General features: G+C 39.9%; 1 protein-coding gene across 1 annotated transcript in view; it reads right to left on the bottom strand.

Annotated features, from left to right (window-relative positions):
* Positions 1-22,042, bottom strand: part of PCNX2 (pecanex 2) — a 162,137-nt gene that overhangs the window by 68,723 nt on the left and 71,372 nt on the right. Inside the window, exons 18-21 of the mRNA XM_075089486.1 lie at positions 16,007-16,099; positions 15,350-15,500; positions 11,153-11,294; positions 6,400-6,577 (exon numbers count right to left, since the gene is read on the bottom strand). Of these exons, the coding sequence (XP_074945587.1) occupies positions 6,400-6,577; positions 11,153-11,294; positions 15,350-15,500; positions 16,007-16,099 (564 nt within the window). The remainder of the gene's footprint in view (positions 1-6,399; positions 6,578-11,152; positions 11,295-15,349; positions 15,501-16,006; positions 16,100-22,042) is intronic.

Here is a 22,042-nt window from a genome sequence, read left to right as displayed (position 1 = left end):
TGATATCAAACCTCAGAGGAGGAATACATTCCTGAAACATGGTGTTCAGCACTTAACATCAACAGTGTACAAAACAGGCATGTTTTAAAGTTTGAGTACTGAGCCTCAGAAGCCTTACATTTGAAGTTAAATGCTAACCATCAGGCAGAAGTAAGCATGATGAGGATTATAACAATAAGATGATGGTAAAACTTAAGAGCCCTGGATCTGCTCGTGGCAGAGGCTGCTTCTTCAAACACTGTTAGCTGACAGAAAGAGCCCAGGGAAGGAGCCTGCGGTACTGTAAGAACCGTCTCCCGTATCTCCCAAGGTGGGCAAGAAGGACAAGATCAGAGCTACTCAGCTTAATTTGTAGATGTCCAGACAAGCAAAATAAATCAGCTGGGAGCTGCACTCATCCAGCCCCTTCAGTGAAGCCTTCATAGGCATGGCTCCTGCCAAGGCTGTACCTGCCCAGAAATTTCCTTTACTAAAAGTGGACAAAATAAAAAAGGCATGGTGTAAGCTGTGTGCTGAAGCACCAGATACTCAAGATTTCGCTTTCAGTGCCTGCATCAACAGGTACAGAACACATCTCTATCAGTATGAAAGTACATTAATATAGTCCTCTAGTGCACAGTGAGCCCTACCGAAGCCAGGGAGGTGGACATCTCCCTGCACCCTGAGTGCATTTTACCATTCTAAAGGAAAAAGTACAAAAAAAGAGAGACAATGCAATTTGGGAATAGTGTCAGGAATGAAGTCTGACAAAGGGGTCAGTGGTGGAAGGCCAAATGAAAAATCAATTAAAACATTTCTCCAATACTAAAGGGAAACATGAACTGTACAGTGCACAAGAGAGTTAAGGAGTCTACAGAAAATACCACTGGGATTATCCTGTCAAATATCAGATGTAGCCTTGGGTATTTTACTCAGCAGAGAGTGTCTTAACAGGGTTTATATGCCAGATATCAAAAGCTGAGGAAACAGCTGTGAGCCAAGAGGATGCAGCTGATTAAGACATTGGATTTCAGTATGCACGAATGGCAAGAAGTGGATTGAAATATGATTTAACGACTTAGTGCCAGAAGCTTTGAAGTGAAACATCAGATTTAGAGAAGGATGAAAAATCAGGAGGAGACAGGAAAAAGCGCAAGGCTTTTGACTTACAAGTAGCACCTAAATCAATGGTACATGCCAACTAACCAAGAGTTTTATTGCCACAAAGGCAATAAAAAGATCCAATAGGTTAATTACTTGACTTCAACAGAGCACCAAGAAGGTCAATGCACTTGGTAGCACTTTCTCATAAAATGAAGGAAATTAAGATGACATGCATAATTTCTTTCCTGTCCAAGGGATTGTGTTGTGGATGTTGAAAGTTAAGCCTGATCAGCACAGGTCTGGCAGGTTGCTACAAACTGGCTGTCTTAGCTGGAGTTACTTTGACATAAAGATCATCCTTCATAAATGTGTGACACTGGATACTATGGCAGACAGCAGCACACAAAGAGAAAAATTCTTATAAAAAATAAAAAAATGCAGATTCCTTATTAGCTGGAAAATGTATTCTAGGAAAGAAGAAAAAATATCAGAGAAGGAAATTGTATTCTTAAGTGAGCTCAGCAGGGGTAAGAGTACTTAGGCAAATGAATTCAGTGTTAATTAAGGTAAATTTAACAAGCTCTAGTTCTTTGATTATTTTGCCTTATGCATGAAGACAAATTCAGAACCCTCAGAGGACTTGACTGTAAGAAAATATAAGGTGATTCCATATTTTAGTATTGCTAATTAGTTCATCCACACACACAAATTAAGAGGCCATTAAACTGCCTGCAAGACACTGAAAGAGATAAGAAGTTGTAGCCGTATACATTAGAGGGTTACTGACACTGGGTCTTGTCACTCCCATCAGGATCTGCAAATGTAGTAAATGAGTGTGTAAACTAGGGGTGGCTCTTTCTTTAGGGCTTAAAGGGAGCTATACAGATTTGGCAAAACTGCATATTCCCAAGCTAGGTATCACTTCTCAGTCAAAAGAACTCCTGGCAAAAGAACCAGTTTACCACAGTTTGGCACACAGGTATCTCCAGCATGCTGCTGGTTGCTCCCAGTAGTGAACAGACTGCCAAAAAAAACCCCAAAACCAAACCAAACCAAACAAACCCACCCATCCACCAGGTGTTTTTTCATAGTTGCCCAGAGCATACTACAGCCAGAAGCATCCACATTTGCACTACCAAGTTTGGTTTGGTTTTTTTTGCTGTCTTTGCTCCTTCAGCTCAACATCACACCACTTGAGGTTCCAAAAGTATTCACTATGACCCCTCTCCACTAGCAAGATTTAGAGCATGCCATAGACTGGATGAAATGGAAAGTCACATCTTTAAGAGAACATCGAAAAAGAGCTGGGGGCAAGCCTTGCCCTGAACATCTTTGTTAGCGCTCAGCCAGTTCCAAACCAATATCCTCCCTGTTTGAATGATTTGCATTGGTTTCTACTTCACACTTAACAACAGCTGTTCGTTCTTGACTTGAACAGTTGTTATTCCAGACTGACATGACTTAACCATCCATATGCTCTCCCTTTCATGTATGTTGCGTACGATGGATTTTCCTCAGTTAAGTATTATGTCGGTAGACATCAGAAGGGTGGAAGAAATGTCCATCTTTTCATCATTCCCAAATAGTTTATTCTTTCCAAGCCCCCAAACTGGTTAATATTCCCAGATTTTTTACCCTATTACAGAAAAAGTCTTAGAGTTTTTTCCTACTCTTAGAAGTCTAGCAAGAGATCTCCTAAGACCTGTTACGCATTCCATCTTTGTTGCGCCTATGAAGAATATATTCTCATTTATTTGTGGGCTTCCATTTTCATCAAATATCAACATTCTTATTAACCTTTGCACTGATACCATCCCCTAAAAATTCCAGGGAGAACAACTGGTGCATTTGAAAAGTTTACATGGAGCCTTGTAGACCAAGAAGACTGTCTTGATTATCTGGTTTGACCTCATGTAAAGCATTAAAATTTTTGAATAAGAAATCATATAATTTTAAAAGGCCTCTCAACTCTGATTTAAAGAATATAGACAACAGGAGTTTCGGACAGAAGAATCCCAGGCTGTAGCCAAGGAGACAAACTGGGCTGGCTACAAGTAAAGTCTTAGCATAAGAAAGATGGAGAAGCCCTGTTCTACTTGCACTGAAAGCTGCAATCGTTCTTAAAAATAAAAATGAAAGTCTTTCCTAAATGTTTATCTTGCTCCCCTCCCATGGCAATTTGAAAGACAAAACAGCACACTCTGCATATGCCTAATCAACTTTTGGCATTAAGTTTTCACGTTCCACAACTTGTCAAAATGTAAACAGCTAATGATTTCTTAAAAAAGTGAATTAATCATATCGCGTTAAGAACTCCTATGATGTTAAAAAGACCAAAAAAATCCAGGTTGCTTAAACAAATCCTCAGGAGTAGAACTGAATAGACTCTCTTGTTCTCTGTGTTACCCCATTGTGGGTGGTTTGGCTAATTGCAGAGATAAAAATCTGTGAGCAGGGGCTTGGACTTCCATGCCTCAACTTGTTCAGGGAGCGATATGCTCATTTGGAGCTTCTGATTTGACTAAATTACATTAAATCAACAGCACAATGGGGAAAATGAGGGAAGCACAATCAGTGAGGTATTCAGAAAAATTCTACCCAACATTATTAGCAAAGTTTTATTCAACATAATCTGCTTCAAGAGTCACTAGTGCCGTTATGAATGTCTGTTGAATTTAGATGCCTTCTTCCTCAGTATCTGGCAGAAGAAAATAAATGCTTGCTACTGCTTTGAGAGCATGCAAATTTTTTTTTGTGGGGTAACCATGCTTAAAAATTGCCATCACTATGACTAAGGCACAGTGCTTCTAGTGTTCCCTAATTCAGATGGTGGTAAATTGACACTTTCAATGAGTAAGCAGAAATGAGCCATGACTGTGTAATGGGGGCTACATAGCCAAAGGTGATGGTAACAGAAACTATTTCACTTTTTGTTTTGCTTTTTAAAAATAATTGCAAACATAAAAATGACTGTACTGCAGACAGACAGAATCTGTGAAGTCTCATAAAGCTTTTAGGATTAGAGGTGGATGCAGCTTGCTTAGGGCATATAGTATGGAATAGACACACATCTTTAGCTTCAAGTGACCACATCCTTTTCTAGAATTCCACAATATTGAGCTAATAAAAGCTCAGACCTTAATTAGGGCAAAGAAAACTTATGCCCTTTATGATATGAAATTAATAGGACTTCAATTGCTATTATCTGCAATGCTATTTTTCAGACTGGCTTTAATGATCATTGTGTAACTGTGCATGTGCTTTTGTAATATAAATAATTCAACCATTTAATTTCAATTTTTATCATGGAACAAGGACAAGTCTACTTGATGAACTAATGAGCTGCAAAATTTCAGGTATCAGATACAAAGAAGATGGCAGATCAATGCTAAAATTACACTTTCAAGACATGTCTGTAGTACAAGCCTTAGTAAAATAGCAGTAATTCTAGCAAACACCTCTGCTTAATGCGGTATGCATCCTTCATTTTCTCATCCATATTGCTATCACTAGTCTTTCTACTGTAAACAGTAGCTTCAAACTATCCAAGCTCCAACTCCAAAAAACAACATTGAAGAGCCTTTACACCTCTCTCTCAAAAACATGCAATAATCCACACGAGTAGTTTGTGATATGCTTACAAGGTTAACATTTTCAAAAGAATTATTGAATACTGAGACTTTCAACTGGGGTGCTAACTTTCTGATCCTGTAAAGAGATGTTTGGCGAATGAGTTTTAGGACTAAATATGCCATTATGCAGACATGAGATGTCTACTGGTGAACATCACTGACAACCTTCCCTGGAGGTAGGAGTGGACCTCGTACCCTAGGGAACACAGCATTGCAACAAATACAAAAATGCAAACCTGCCACAATGATGCCAAGCTCTGCATCACTTTCACTGCATATATTTCACTCCAAGGAAAGAAGCTTAAAAAGCTCCTCTAACCCTATTTTAGGATCACAGAGCACGGGGCGGGGGTTCTTTTTAAAAACAGGGCTTTGTATCTCTTCTGCTCCTTTTCTTCTGCCCTCTCTCCCCCACCCTTGCCTCCTCACCCCAGCAGAGAGAAAGCAGAACAGGTATGAAGGTTGAAGGCTTGAAGCAGATGAATCTCCTGCTGGAGTGTGATCCAAGAGTTCAGAGAAAAGAAAGAACCCAAGGTCCCTCACAGAGCTGCTGTTCTTCCCTTCCCCTCCTCCCTTACAGCAGCAGAGAAATAAACCAGGGAAAGCATTTAACTTCTGCTTCACTCTTTGCCTGAATGACCAGCAATCCCCAACGTAACACTGATGAACTGGGCCGTTTCTTAGGAAGCCTGAAACTTCTGTGTCTTTCTCCCCTCAGAAATTCAGTGGTACTAGCTGGGTCATACTCTCACATGTAGTAGGAATATTTTAGGAAAAGAAACCAAGCAAACAAGCCTGACCAAAAAAAACCCCAAACACCCAAAAGACAAACAAACAAACAAAAAACCCCAACAAAATCAAACACCCCCTCAGGGTTGCCCCTGGATGAACCATATCATATATTATGGCAATCAGGGACCAACAAGTTTAAAAACAAAACAAAATACAAAAGAATTGGTAAAAGCTTTAGGCAAGTCTTTAATACTTTCTCTGTCTTATCAAGGTATCAGTTAAACCTGCTTGTTTCAGTGAAACAGCCTAAATAGCAAATCAAGACAGGACTGGATCTGACTGATACAGGAACAACTTTTTTTTTAAAATGTGAATTCAACTAGAGCATACTCCAAGAGTTAACAATGTAAGAGAGAGGAAGGAGCTCTGAGGTTAAGGTTAAGGGCAGCATCACAAGGATAACAGACTGAAAATAGGAAAAGAAAAATGTTAAGGCTGACATTAGGAAAACATTTATTATCATGAGGTTGATTAGATAATGGAATAATTTCCCAAAGGAAGTTGTTGAGTCAAACACTAGAGGCATTCAAAGGAAGCTTAGATAAAAACAGCAAGCGATTGATCTGGAGGGCAGCCCTGCACTAACGACCCAAGAGGCTCTTTCCAACTCATTGAGGATCCTCCTCTTGAAAACAACAATTCTGAACTTTCTATAGCAACATGTGAACAAAAAGTAAATGCAAAACATTTGCAGAAAACTAGAGAAGACATTTAACCGGAACCTCGTTTTCAGCTTACAGATTTTTTCGTCTATAGTACCAATAATCTGTGTTTATATATGCATTCATTACTTCTAGAAAATCCTACCACATACTGATCAGCACAGAGACACTGAGAAGATAAAGCCATGAAATATGTTTTCCAAAGAAATGACAGGAGCTATAAAACTTGCCTTATGAAACACGATGGACATCATGAAGAAATCCAGTAAGAAATTTTCTGAAATGTCTCTGTAGTCAAATTGGAAGAAGATTACAGTAAAACTCAGAGTAACAAACTGATTAATAGGATTACAGAATGAGGATCGGAGGAGTTTCATCCCAGCAACTGTTATCAGGATAATATCACAGCTGTAAGAAGGGCAGAAAGAAAAACCTAATCAAGTCAAAGCATTAAATTATGAAGCTCTTAAATACAAATAGCAGATGTAGATATACATAGCAATGTAAAATACATTTACCCATCTTATTGATTTCTGTTCTTTTAACGGTCACATTTATCTGACCCACATGCAACCTCATATTTTTCCCTTATCATTATCACACACTTGTAATCTTTAATAGAGACAGAACTCTGTACTAAAACCAGTAGTATTGACTATTCAAAACCAAGAATCTACAAAGGATATTTTTATATAGCTCTTAAAATAAAATTTCAGTTTCGGAAATATCTTGGCACTTCCATTAAGACATTACTGTAATTTGAAAAAAAGTCTTGAACCCACTCCAGTTTTTTATTACTGGAAATTTTACTTGATGACAGAGTTTATAATTATTCTTCTAATTTCATCAGACATAATGCCAAAATTCTGGATAGAAACAGTCTTGGATGAGAATTACTTGAAATTCTTACTATTATTCTTGATTGGAAGGTTGTCTATTCTATAGTCATTACTTCATCAGATGAAAAGAAATTATGTGTTGGATCTGTGTGTTGTAAAATGCACACAGCCTGCATTTTACTCTCTCTTATTATATTCCTGAGAGTGAAACTGAGCTGGGAACTCTAAATAGGAAGTGACCACACAGAAAATCAAGGAGTTCAATCCTTAAAAATTGAAGTGCTTGCTGCTGTATCTCCAAGAAGAGAACGTTCATCTTTTAACTCTCCAGAAAACCACAGTTTTCTGTGTATGAAAAGAAAATACAGTTATATGGGAAGGAATGATGGAGGTAATGTGTTGACATCCCTTGAATTTAAAAATCATCTCCAGTCTCTGGATACATATCTGCACTTAGAGACTTGAGGTCGTTCACATTTTTAAATTCTGCTTTTAAGATACTTTACAGAATTAGAAAGATGGACTTGCTTTGACAGCAATTTTGGTACTTGATAATACAGCCCATTGTGGGGGTTAGTCCCTAGCAAGGCGTCAGACACATGAATTTTTAGATCACCTGGGTAGACAGGCACTCCCCTGATACGTGACACAGTACTGGGCTACAAACCGTGAACACTTGCATGGTTCTGCATTTTATCCAACAACCACTAAAAAAACCACAGAAACAGGGTCAGGAGTAGGAACTGGAACACATGATTCCCCACTCCTATAAGAATTTCCTTACCACCAAAGCAGAAGGAATCAAGAACAAACCTCCCACGGCCTCCACTTCCCTGGTAAGTGCTTAACAGTTGGTCTCTTGTTAAATGAAATGGGCAACACCACCTTCTTCATCAAGGTTTTTAAAAGGAAGGAAATCAAAGCAGTATTTTGTGAAGTCAGTCCTGAACACATACTGGGGGTGCTGCAAAAACAGCTCTCCGCTCAGAACCTTTGGGTTTCTGGGTTGTACTCAGGATAAGAGACAAGTGATCTATTCAGAAAGCTCTGGGCATATTCAGAAGTGTATCTCAAGCCTCCTAATGAACCATCAAGTGAAATTCAGGAGTATTTAGTGATATTAGATACCCTTAGGGTTTTCTGCCAGTTAAACAAGTATATTTGGATTGCAAATACTCTCCTGTTAATTGAGAGCCAGGTGCCTTCTCTTTAGTATATGAAGCACATTCACTTTCTGCGAGTTGCATTAGGGTTTTTGATGCTGGTGAAAATAGACGGGGACTTCAATGCATAATGGGTGACCCAAAGTAGGCCAGGTATTTGCAAAATGCATGGTAGGTTCTCCTCCACCTTGCTGCAAACCAGGAGAATACCTGCTGCCATGACTGACACTCAACAGGCCAGAAAGCTCCAAACAGGTTTTCATCATTCTAGCAAGGCTAAGTCTGTATATTCCCAGGTTGATTTTATGTTATGTGGCATTTATTCATTACTGTGCATCTTCCATAATGCAGACGCAACTTTATTTGAGTGCAGGTCATTCTAAAGAATCACCAGGACATCTCTGTTGGAATGAAATGCCAAGCTGACTTTCTTATCTTGTTAAAGCTGTTCTTTTCAATTTGCCTCCCATTTCTGAATGGAAAGCCTAGCAACTAAGCTAAATAGATTCTGAAGTCACTAGAAGCCATGCCAGCGTGTCCTGTATGAACTGGTTGGATCTCACATTCTTCAGAAAGAAGAAAATTCTTGCAACATGGAGGAATTTTCACATGGAAAACTTACAGGTAATAGAGCAAAAAGGAAACTTTTTCCTCACTGGATCTGTTAACATGTGGAAAATGTCACAAAAAAATGACATTTTATAAAATAATGCTCTCAGGGATAACAGAAAACAATTTGCGTATTATCCCTCCTCTTTAAAGATATTGCCATGCAAGATGCTTTTCCTGGTGCCTTAACTCCCAGCAGAGAGAAAGCGAGAGAGAGAGGAGGGGGGCTTATTTCTGAAGCCTCTGTGGCAGGTAACACGGGCAGGCTTTTCAGCTTGTCAGCATGGGTCCCATTAATAACCAGCACATCAGGGTCTGCAAAGCTCAAGTAAACACCTGACTGTGAAGGAGCTGTTCTGCCTCCTCAAGAAGCAAACCGCTTCAGTCCTTTAAATCACAAAACAAGATGAAGCTTCTTTAAAAAAAAATACATTCAAATTGAGGAAAAACTCCGAAATCAAATCATGCAAACCATACCAATTCAGACACTTTGAGGCACAGAGAGGGAGAGTGCTGCCTTCCCTTCTCTAACGTACGATGTGGCCTGATCCTTGGGCGGTAAATAACTAAGCAATGTTCCAACAACAAACAACGGGTATTTATGTATTAAAGCAGGGAAAGTACAACCCTCAGTAACAGTGTATATGGAAGGAGCAAGGAGAATCCAGGATCCCTCACAGGCTTACAGAGTTGAGGAGAAAGAGGCAGAACCTGAGGACAAACGTTTTGCATGGGGGATTTACATGGCAGCTATAGGGGAAGCATATTAAAGGAGTGCCAGGGAAGAGGGCATACTGGGAGTGTTGTGGATAGACCTCATTTACAAGAAAAAGAGAAAACATCGGTTTTAAATCCAAGGTGATCACACAGACACACGGGGGGGATGGGGAAGGAAAGGATTGACATGGTATTCCCCTACGGGCCAAACAGAGGCAGACAAATGTAATTACTTTCTTTAATCTCAGGATTTCTGGGGGACTGACTCATTACTCCTGAACACTTGAGGGAGGTGATACTTTAAAGTGCAATCTAGCTTGGAGGAATGACTATGTAAAAATAGCACCTTCCTAACCCTACACATTTGCTCTATGCATGTATTCAGTCACGTCTGCTAACTAGTGACAAATGACATTTTGATTACTTTTTAGTTCTCCCAGCCTTGCAGAAATGAATAGAGGGATGAGTGTGAACTCAGTTTCACCCTGGACAATACACCTAAACTCCTGAAGCACCTTGGCCTTAGCATCTCCCAAGTGCCTGGGGGAACAGGTCAGTGCGGGACTACACAGGCTATCTCTGAGTGACTGGTGAGAGTCTCTGGAGAAGCAGTTGTCTGGGAGGAATATGCAGAAAATTTGACTAATGCCCTAGTCCTAGTTTCAGCCCCTAAAAGCAGGGGCTGCCTTTTCCTTAGAGTTGTGTCGTCCCTAAAGCTGTGCTGCTCTTCAAGAGAGAATAATTAAAACAACGTGCAATTTTTACATCAAAGTTCTTGAATATTTAAAGTTAAGAATCTAATTTGTTATTAATACTGAGGAACGCCCCCATCTCCACCAGGTTTTCCTGCTACTGGTACCTTCCTTCCTGAACACAGGCTGTTCCTTTGTTTTTATCATCTGCATCACTGTCATTCTGATAAAAATTCTGCAGAAACTCTGGTCACTGGGGATACTGCAGTCACTAAGCCTGCTGAGTATCTGCAGTAGGCAAGTCACTGACCAAAATATTTACCATAAAAGGCTGTATGCAAGAATCGTACTGTGAGACCATGGATCAGCATCACCAGTTCTGCTTAATATCAGAGATATCAGACTTTGGAAAAACCTTGTATCCCTACCTTTCTCCAACCACTCTTAATGCGGGACTACCCACCATTCTACACTGTTGAATATTTTATTCAGTCTTGCCTTAAAAGACTTGTGTGGTGAAGCTTCTGATAACTCCTTTGGGAGACTATGCCGTAGTCTTAAAAATCCTCAGTTAGGAAATGTTTCCTGACATCCAGCCTAGATTTCTCATTTTCATCTGATTAATTCCAGTTACCCCACTGTGTTTATGCCCATCAAACACCTGCAGCCTGGTATAGCATGTCATGCTTTTAATCGACATTTAGACATTCCATATATATCTATATATAGCTCTTTAATTTTTTAATTTCTCTTTCTCTCACTGGAGTCTTGTCTTAGCATGTGCTAAGGTAGTTTTGGATTTTTTCTTTCAGCAAAGCCAATGATTATTGTATACTGAACTAATAATGCATGGAAGCAAACTGTGACATGCAGACTTATTTAAGAAACAAATTTCATTTCTCAATATTCAGCCTAAACCCAAATATTCTACTAATCACATACTTTGAGTTATCATCTACTTACTGTGTACCAAGCTTCTTGTATTTACTAATTGAGAAAGCATCAATGGTGAGGGCGTTCAGTATTATAGCTGGATACAAAATGTATTTCTCAAAGCACTGAAGCCACACATAGAGCCTTTCAAACCACATCAAATGAGCAGCGTCTGAAATAGAAATTCAGGTAACAGATCATTTCATCAAATTATCAGCATTTTTTGCACTGCAGTACTGTAGAAGAAACGAGTTAGCTCACGTTAATAATCAACCACCTAATTTATGAAACAGCAGCACTCATAATTCTTTTGTAATAGAGAAATCATTTTGTTCTCTGAATTTAGGGAGTACCTGTTTTGCTGCTTATAACTGCACTCATGAGAAACATTCTGAAACAATAAGAGATGGTACGTGCTAGATGATAGTTTCTACATAATCCAATAACCAGTCACTATATTAAATAGCACTTTTAGTGATGTAATGACTCTGGAGAGGTGCTCTCCAGCTCTGGCACTGACCTGGGCGATGACCTAGGGAACCTCATTTGACCTCTGTGCCTCTCCTTCCCCATCTTACAGTGGCAAAACACTGTTCATTAGACTACAAAGTATCATTGACCTCATTGATAAATGAAATATCCTTTGGGATCTAAAGGCTAAAGAATTAACAGGAGCTAGGAACCATCACGGACGTTTCTCAAAACACTTAAACTGCTATTGTAAAAACTATCTGCCAGGAGCACATCTCTCACCAGTACAGAATATCTTGCTTTGCAGTAGACTTTTCTAACAACATCACAGTGCTTAATACGAGTATTAAACAAGAACCGAATGCTCTGTGCAATTCAACTGCTACGAGAACTTAGGCGAACTGAGTGCAGAAACACTTGTGTATGGACAAAAATAACCTCTCTTCTCAACTGAGCTCAGCTAGACAAGGTTATTGGCAAAACAATGAACGCAAAAAGGCAGAACACAGTATTGACTCAGAAATAACAATGCCAGCTATTGAATGTCCAATATTCCTCCCCGCAGAAATGAAAATAATTATGTATACACATCCCACACACACCTTTTCAATGACAGGCAAAGAAGACATGCTGAATCAGCAGATTTGTATGTTCTACAGGCACAGTTGTATATTGTATAGGCTCAAAGAGAAAGATCTAAAACCAGTCCTTCCAAATTAGTGTTAAATCATGCTTTGCCAGTATCTTAAGCTAAGGCAATGCTCTTGCAAAATTCTGCCTTCAGAAAATATGATCAACTGCTGTTTCTTGTTATAGTGTAAAAATATTCCCTCCTCTTATTACCTAAAGGCCACCTCCTAAACATTCATACACACAGCAAAATGTCCATTCTGGGACCTGTTATTCTCCATTCCTCTCTCCTCCTCCTGAACTAAAAATTGCTCTCAGTACTCCCCTCAATAACTTCATCCAGCTGCCCAAAGCTGAGCTCTGTGTAAGAATTCAAGCTTGAATAAAGAGATGTGCATATCAAGTAGACCAAAAAGAAAGCAGCTGCAGGAGCAGAGAGAGATGTATGCAGACAATGCAGACAGAAAAAAGAGCTCACATTCAGAGGGGACCCAAGGAAAGCTGTGGTTGATTTGAAAATGGCATACATGAATCTGTGGGGTATAAAAGCAGTGGTGGGGAGGAAGGAGAAGAAAAAATAGTTGCTAGTGGTTCAGGGTTTCTTTCTCACTCGGTCCTGCAACACTTTCTACATATCTATTATACCATAAGCTCATACATCTTGACCTCAGCCTTTCTTCCTGCAGTCAGGCAAAACTGACTAGTAATAAATGAGTTATCTCATACAGGCATCATGAGAACTGGTCTGATAATTGCTATTCTGTGGAAGGCCTGAAAGTTTGAACCGCTCATCCAGAGCCTATGAAACAAAGCCAGGAATAAATTTCTGGAATTGTCATTACCAGCTGCTTGTCTAATTGCAAGCAATCATTCATCTCCCCATAGCACTACACTTGTCAAAAATTTGGAAACTGAAAGTGAAATTCTGTGCAGGAAAAGCTCCTCACAGGCATCTTGTTTTGTGTACTCCTCCTTTCATTGTCCATGCCTGACAACTACAGGATACTGTCCTTTTCCAAGCTTCCCTTGCTACACCAACAAGGAACCTTTATGTTCTGCTCCTAAATTTTTCTTACAGGGTAAAAGAAAGAAGACAGCCTGTCAGACATATCTATCAAAGGGATTACACAACCTTTTCCTCAGCCTGTCTCATCTCAGAACATGATAAAGAGCCTCTGCAGCAGCCTAAGGGACTGAAATATATATATATATATAAATATTTTTCTTTACTCTTGTTTTCTAACACACTACACCAGATACATTGCAGTAATACTTAAGCCCCTAAGTGCAGAAATGGACCACATATAAAACGAGGACTGCAAAGCGAGGAAAAAAGCCTGTGCCCACAGCCGGTAGCATGGGAAATGCAGCTGATCTCAAAGCAGAAGGAAACCGATCTGTGGAGATCGGTCTGGCAGATCCCTGCCCTCAACCTTTTCAAAAGCTGAGTCATTGCAGTTAGGAAAACTGGTTTTTGACAAATGAAGACAGACTTAATCAGGACAAGGGAATGAAATCCTACAGTAGTCTTTTATGATGAAGTGATGTAACAAACAATAAAAACCTGGGTATTCATCAGAATCACTGATTATCGGGGAGAGGAAGCCTTGAACAATATTTTCAGCTGGGCATGATCCTTAATAAGATTTATATTTCTACTACACTTTCCTTGGCATACTGCAGTGAAAGTTAAAAGGCAACCTTCAATCAAGTCTCTTGGGTACTTTTTTCACACCCAAGCCTTGTTTGGAAAGTAATCGTTTTGAAAGACATGAGGTTTTTTTTTTTTAAAAGATTTAAATCCTTAATGCATGATTTTGCAGAGAGTGATCTGAACTCTTTTGTTGTCTCGTTGAAGAACAGACTAAAGTCCCTCAGCAGACTGTGTTCTGACAACGCTGTCTCCAAACACCTCAGGAACATGTATTGAGAAGGATTAAGGCACAGGATCCATCAAGAAATGACAAGCAAGCTTTTGGCTGGTAGCAAAGGCAAGATGAGAGCTGGGTGGAAAAAAAGAAAAGCTCTGCTTCTCATAGTACACTGTCTGCTTGCAGAAATAACTGTATCAGAACAGGAAACCAGACTTCGACATAGTAAAATATTTACTGATATATATATCAGGGCAATACCCGCTGAAGCTAGCAGACAGTAGCAAGAACAAATCTTCAAGAAAATTTCACGGTTCCTTTCAATTTTAATGTTTCTCTAAAAGTGTTATGATGGAAATGAGGACTCTAAGTTGCACTACCCACACTGTCCAAATGATGTGTAGTTTTATGTCAGAAAGTAGGAAAAAATTCTGCCTCAATTTCATCAATCATTTAAGTTTTTAAATTTTATAAAATGTCAATGTATTAAGCACGAACTATAACATATCAAGCAGCACAGCAAGTAACAGTATTGTAATATAAAAGCAAAAGGCAGATCAGACGATGGCTCACAAAAGGCCACTTAGGGCCAGTAAGATGATCAAGGGACAGGAGGGAGTGTTTGGCATAGGACAAGCTGAGAGAGCTGGGATTGCTTCGCCTTGAGAAGAAAAGATTCAGGGGGCATCTAATAAATGCCTGACTGGGGACATTTTTGGGGTATAAATACCAGATGGGAAGGGTAAAAGTGATAGAGCCAGACTGTTCTCAGTAGTGCCCAGTGACAGGACAAAAGGAAATGGGCACAAACTGAAATTCCATTTCAACATAAGAGAAAAACCAACCGGGACAACCTTTCTTACTGTAAGGGTGACTGAATGCTAGAACAGATTGTCCAGAAGGTTGTGGAGTCTCCACGCTTGCAGATATTCAAATATAGACACAGCCCTGATCGACCTGCCCTGAGCAGGGGCGTTGGACTAAATCTCCAGAGGTGCCTGCCCAACCTCAGCCCTTCTGTGCAGTGCTCTCAGGAGACAAATTCTACACGTTCACAGATTTGCTGGTGATTGGGGTGGGAGCAGGGGGGAATAGAAATGATGGGCTATGCATGCTATTCAAAAGAGGGAAATGTAAAGCATAATTTACTCTCCCTGCTCTGTTCCTTCTGGATTTAAAAAAAACCCAAAACAAACAACCCAAGACAAGCTGCAAGTCATTGCATCTATTGTTTAGAAAAGATATTATTACAAACCTCTCACTTCTCGTTGCTGGTGCTCTTTGCTTTTAAGTATGGGGTGGGAGATCCACAGCCAGGGGTGATGCTTGCGAAGCTGAGGAAGTACATAATGTGTTACAAATCCCACAGTCCATGCTAAAGCAAACAGGACAATGCTGAGAAATGGCTGGGCCAAAAGAGAAGAAACAAAGCACGGTTATAATTTGCAAATAACATTTTTATATAAATCCTTTTAAACAGTTTTTAAAAGTTCCTATAATTGTATTTTTGTGCAATTAATTTTTATTTCTATGTTCAATCTCTGACTCCACAGGTGGATGTCAATTTTGAAATATGTATTTTGCATATACAAGTAACCAACTTTTTCCTCCCTCATCAGGGGAAAAAAGCAAGTGATTCTTTCCCCCAGGTTCCACATCATAAAAGAGCTGTGGATATGGAGAGGTTTAAGGAAAAAGATGTCAGATATGTAACACTAATATTAGTACAGATACCCATAAACCAACTGCCTTGCACATAAAAAAATGTTATCATGACAAGTAAATACATTTTCACTAAGTTCTCTTCTCCCAGTCTCTATTCTTCCCAGTTAAAGCACCCTGTGGTTTTGCATAAAAGAGATAATACCTTGGGGAGGTGGAGGGGGGGAGTTAAAGAAAGACAGATACACACCCTTAACGACAGAAACACAGTACTGGCACTGACGGCGAATGACAGAACAGCAGCTGCTGTGCAGACAATGAGATCCGATTTCAAGATTTCTTTCTGTGAAAATAATTATTTTATAAAACATTAGCAAGCCAATACTATTTTAACCAAAGTAAACCCGTTGGCCTTGATGATCCTAGAAGTCTCTTCCAACCTTAGTAATTCTGTGATTCTATGAAATGGCTCTGTTCTCAATTACTTGCAGCCTGCACTGTGAAAAGGCTAATCAGCATTCCCTGATACAAAAGTATTTTCTCCACTCTGCTTCGGGAAATTACTTCTTCACTCTCTAGGTTTGTCAAAGTAATCATATGTAAATTCATCATGCCTAATCTTAAATTATATTTTTAAACAACAGTTTTAAGATTGAAGAAATGAAAGCAGTACATTTTCATATGGAGTCTGATTCTGTTTAAGGAATATAACCTTTTTACATTATGACATTTTATTTTTGGGAATAAAAATTCTGGTTCCATTTCCGATTTGCAAGTGTCAACATATCTTCAGATTCCCTTTCTCTTGCATTACTGAAATGACTCATGCTTTTGTCTAATGTCTTCAGAGACACGAAGTTAATATATTTATTATGTTCTAAAGTGACACGTCCCATTCTCTGATTTTCTGTATTGGAAGCCAAATTTTGGCAATATTTTATGGATTTCAGACAAGACCTTTTTCTAGTGTCACTGAATGATGATGAGAGGACATGTCTGCCTTTACATAAAGATTTATAACTAGGGCAGGAGTAATTTTGTTTCTAAAGATTGGAAAATATCTCTGTCTTTCCAGCCCGTTTTTCTTGTGATTAAAATGTCATTCTCAGTAAACAAATAAACAAGATAGCTTCCGAGCTGTGCAATCTTCTGAATTGTACTTCGGAGGCCACCCAAGCACCTTTGTGAGTAAACGAAAATCGTGTCTTAGATTTATGAGCGGGGCATTTAAGTTCAGCACTCAGTACTACTGCTAAGTTATCAAATGCGTAATTATTTGTAGCTCTTGGTTTAGAAACTGACTTACGCTTCATTTCAAAGACATCTAGTAACACCATGTGAGATGCAACATGTTTGTTAGAATTAGAAACTCATCTGATTTCCTGGTGCTGCAATCTAGGCAGTCTTCATGTACCTCATCAGAGAAAAAGAAAGAAAACTAAAATAATGATGGGATAAGCAAACTTATGAATAAGGGAGATAAAAAGAAAGCAAACAGAACAAGTGAACAATAGAAGGGTTGTGAATTACAGGGGAAGCTGGTAGCAACCACTATATTTAGGCTGCCTATCACTCCCTGTTATGAAAGATGCTTCTTAGTAAAAGGTCACAAGGATCAGCACTTCCACTTACTGCAGCAGGCCTTTGAAATGCAGCAGGACTAAAAAGCCTTCAGGCTCAAGAAGTATTTTTGCTTTGTCCCAGGAAACTCTCATCTAGTTAGCTGAATTCTCAAGCTACCACCGCTGTCCTCTCCCCTTCCCAGGCTGCTCAGGAGCACACACCTCCGAAAGAACAGTGCTCCTTCCTCTCCAAGAGCTGTGCCCGCTCCAGACCGCCCTGCACTCTGCGTGGACTATAGGTGGGAAGGCGTAGGAGCAGTGTTAGGTCTTCCTAACTCTTCCCAACCATCTTTTTAAAACATAGCACTGCTGGCCTTGTTTGTTGTTTCTGGGCTGTCGTATGCAACAGGAGAACCACAACATGAGGGACCTCACAGGAAAGGCCTTCTCTTCCCTGAACAAACCTTTGATCCCTGTCCCCATGGGTCCTCCCCATTCGGTTCAGGCCTTCTCTCACTAGCAAGTTGTGTATCCATCTCTAACTCAAGTGGTTTTAGTATGCGGAACAGTACTGAAAAACCATGGTCAAAACCCTTATAAAGGTGGATAAGGGAATTATTACCAATGCAGATAATGGAAATAGATTTTTTCCAACACTTCCAAGTTTTTAAAAAGATGTTGTATAAAAAAAAAATCTACAGAAAGCAGCAGTGTTCAGCTTGTGAAATTCAGCATCTGAGAAAGTTACGCAGTGACGCATTTATATGGCACTACTCAGCCCTTTTGTGAATACATATTATGAAAAGTCTTGATCAAGTATCATTTTCTGCACAGCTGAATCCAACTACTCAATAACCTAAAACAAGATTATAAGAACAACAAACACACTCCAATCATATTTTCAAGCTCTTCTGTAGAGCCAGAAAGGATTACTATTAAAATTACTTATTTCTCTCACAGTCAGGTGACTGAAGAAGCTGCCATTTCAAGAACTACATCACATATTAAAAATTCGGCTGTAAAATCAGCAGAAGTGATGATAATGGACATTTTGGGGAGAGGTGGCATCCTAACTTTCCATTCTGTGCCAGGTCACCAGAGAGAATCTCTTCAAAATACTACATTTAAAAGAGAATGTACTACACAGGTTATATTGCACAGGACTGGTACTTCCCACCTTTCCCATCTTTGAGTTTGCAAGTGTTCTTTTTAGAGTGCTCTCACTGCTTTTGATACATTAACATTCCCATATAGGAAAAGGCCTATGTTTTTAAAGCAATTATTATTATTCAGGTATTTAAATCCAAATCTGACAATTGCATTCCAACTCTGGCAACACCTAAAGTGTTTAAAGTATCATATATGCCCAGGCTTGCTCTTTTGCCCTTGCTCAGCACTGCTTCAAAGCGTAAACATACTGTTAAGCTGCTGACTTGCCCAGTGGTCCCCACAGGAGCTCCTTCTTGATGTGGCAGATGCTTTCAAACTTCTCACAACATTCAGCATTTTTACCTTCTAAAACAAGGCTGAGCAGTAGATACTTCTGTTTCATGTCATAGTGGTCAGGGCCGCCCAGGAACAGCTGACCCTGAGCAGTTGCCTCTGACTGAGGGGGATTCAGAGCCACCTTCCAGGAGAAAACCTCAGGCATCCACACCTACAGGCTGCTGCAGGTGGATCTGTGGCTTCCACCCTGCCTGCTGAAGGCACTTAGCTCTTGCAAAGCACGTGCCTACCTTAGACACAACTCTTTTCCTCGTCCTGCATTTAGACTCAACTGTCTAAAACAGGATTTTGGATTCCATTCCCAAGGCCAGGCACTTACGAATTGAATGTTGAATAGCCCTACGATGTGATACTTGAGTCCTTCATTGCAATTGGTCCAACATGCAAAAGTTAAGCTCTGAGCACAGTTAAAATCTCTGCAGTGAGAGATAATCACTGTTATAGTTTGGGCTGAAAGCAGGTGTTCTTTTTTCTCCATTTTACACTCAAGGAAAAAGAGAAACCCCAAACCAACATCACTACAGTTGATGCCTCAGAGATTTTACAAGCAGAATGTACCATAGTGGTGGGTGCTGGTTTTTTAAATTATTATTTTCAATTATGCTTTTGGAGCTTTTTAGAAATCCTTTTACTAGCTATCTAAATGTTTGTACTGAAGGCCAGGAAGGAAGCTGAGTTTGAATGTAACACATTAGCACCCTCAGGCCACTGGTTAATGTAGTAATCAGCCATGTGGATGCCTATAGAAATTAATTATAATGGCAGGAAGCTCCATTCTCAAAGTTGAATGGTCAATTATCCATCACAGCTGCTTTATAATTCAGGCTTCCAAAGCTGGCAATTCTTACACAGCTATTTTAGCAAAGGAAAATAGTAAAGGTCATGTAACTAAACATTAGAGATATTGTATTTATTATTCCTAACATCAGTGCAAGCCACCACAGAATACAACACATTAATTTTCAGTACTAAACCTGTTTGCTTTCAGCTCCTTGAGGAGGTGATTTGGTTCTGTACACCTCAGGATTTCTGATTAAAACATGTCTTAGTTAAAGAGCATGTTATGTAGACCATATGTCTGTATATAGACCTGGGCAAGGCTGGCTGTTGTTTTGCATCCTGCCATCTCTTGCCACTGACAGGGGTTAGGAATACTCTCCTTGCAAAGGAGCGCTCCAAGAGGAAAAAAAACCCAAAACTTAACTACCACCACGAAATCTCCATCAAATACTTACATATTGTTTCACCCAGTTTCTGAATTGTTTGAAGATCCCCTTGCAGAAGTTCTAGAAGCTATTTAAAATTGACTTTTAAGAGTCAGCTGGGTCCTACACCCTAAACACGATTGCTGTTGCTGAAGCAAGTCAGCGGAGACTGTGCCTTGATTATGCTCCTCAGACTTGAGGCACATGCTTTCTATCCTGCCTCAGTTCTCCCCTAGTTGCTCTATTAGCACTGCACTGTGAGATAGCAGTGGGATTCTCCTGGCAAACCAGTTCGTGTTTAATTGAGACAGAGGTACCAGATAACACAGGGGTTAGACAAAGAGACTGCATTAATCATAAATTGCCTTCTCTTTCTTCAAGAGATCTCCCAGTGTGGAATAATTAGCACTGCTAATTGACATTGTAAGCAAACACATTTGCTTACAGTTTTTACACAGATTGAGGGAAGCCTGGACAGAGAAGAGAAAAAAAAGAAGACAAAGAACTAACATACTCCAGCATCTCCGAAGGAAATCAGCCGCTGTCCAAAAGCAGCAGTGGCATGAAGTATCAAATGTACAAGGCAGAAAACTTCCAGTCCCCAAATCCAGGTACATCCTGGAAAGCAAAAGGTGCCAGGAACCCCACTTAATTAAATGCCAAAAACCACTGGCAAAGCACAGCAGGAATGAGACTTGCTGAAGAGATGAACTGAAGTCCTGTGTCTGGCCAGTCCCACCGCCATTCCCCCTGCGCTTCTGCATCTTCCGCCCCAGTGGCTCAAGGGCCCAAGCACAGTTGAACCACATGGTAACTGTGTTAGTATGAGACATCAGGTCCCTGCCCACGTTACTGACACAAAAATAGGTCAAGCATCTGCAGCATGACTCCATTTTGGAAATACAGCCAGGATTTTAGAAGCAAAGTTGTTCATTCCTTTGTTTTTTGTTTTCAATATATCGAAGCCTTGCTCAAGGTTTCCCTCTGCAACGTGAAATGAAACCAGTTAAGTGGGCAGCCACAGTAACTGCTTCAGTCCCCTGGCAAGGCTCCACCTGCAAAACAGATGAGATGAGACTCTGTACTGCTCTAAGACAGGTGCTATCAGCAAAAGATACAAGTGGAATATAAATACTGGGGAATGAGAAGCTTCCCGTTACATCTGCCATATAGTGCCCGTATAAAAGAATGGACTGACAATGAGCTTTGGCAATAACGTACACACCAGAAATACCACAGAACGTAGCAAAACTTTAACATAAATAGTTTGGTTTTTACTCTGCTATTAGCAGGACATTGGTACTGCAGCACGACCCTGTTGCAGACAGTTTAGTTTGCAAGAAACTGTAGCTCAATACAAGCAACAAGAAATAGACACATCACTATGTGGGCCTTTATTAAAGTAAGCAGTTTAAAATAACATTATACATGGTAGAAAAAAAAACAATATAAGCAGCAGGTTAGCAAAGAAAAGTAGAAGACATTGGTAGCGTGGAATCAACTCCTGTGCTGAATGCAGGTTGTGTAACATATTATAAAATGCCCAACGAATATGATAGAAGATGTGCAGGAGATATGCATCCCTTTGAAGGGACATCTGGAGGCCAGGCCAGCTACTGTACTAGCAATCTGTACCACTAGGCACTACGGACTCTCAGGTCACGTCTGAGGGTCAAAAAAAGGCAGTCTGTCTTCCAGGCACTCTCTGAATGCTCCTTGCTTCTGCAAGCATTCAGGAATTTAGGAGTAATTGCCTAGATTGCAAATGCTCAGATGCAGGTGTTACGGATGTGGTCAGGAAGGGCTGTCTGACAGCTGGGAGGCAGGGCAGTTGTTGACTAAGAAAAGTCAAACACCCCTTAACACTTCTGGAAACTTGACAATCTTCCCACATGATCTCTTCGTAAGATCAACCTTCCCTGGGAAACAGTTAGCGAGGTTTTTTTTTATATAAAAATACACAAAAAGGAAAATGGGTCACTTTGGATGTTTAAGCTGAAGTGGGAAATAAGC

Source organism: Phalacrocorax aristotelis, chromosome 3, assembly GCF_949628215.1.
Source record: "Phalacrocorax aristotelis chromosome 3, bGulAri2.1, whole genome shotgun sequence".
In the NCBI taxonomy this organism is placed as follows: domain Eukaryota; kingdom Metazoa; phylum Chordata; class Aves; order Suliformes; family Phalacrocoracidae; genus Phalacrocorax; species Phalacrocorax aristotelis.
Note: the sequence above shows the minus strand (reverse complement) of the source record. Positions and strands in the feature narration are given on the sequence as shown.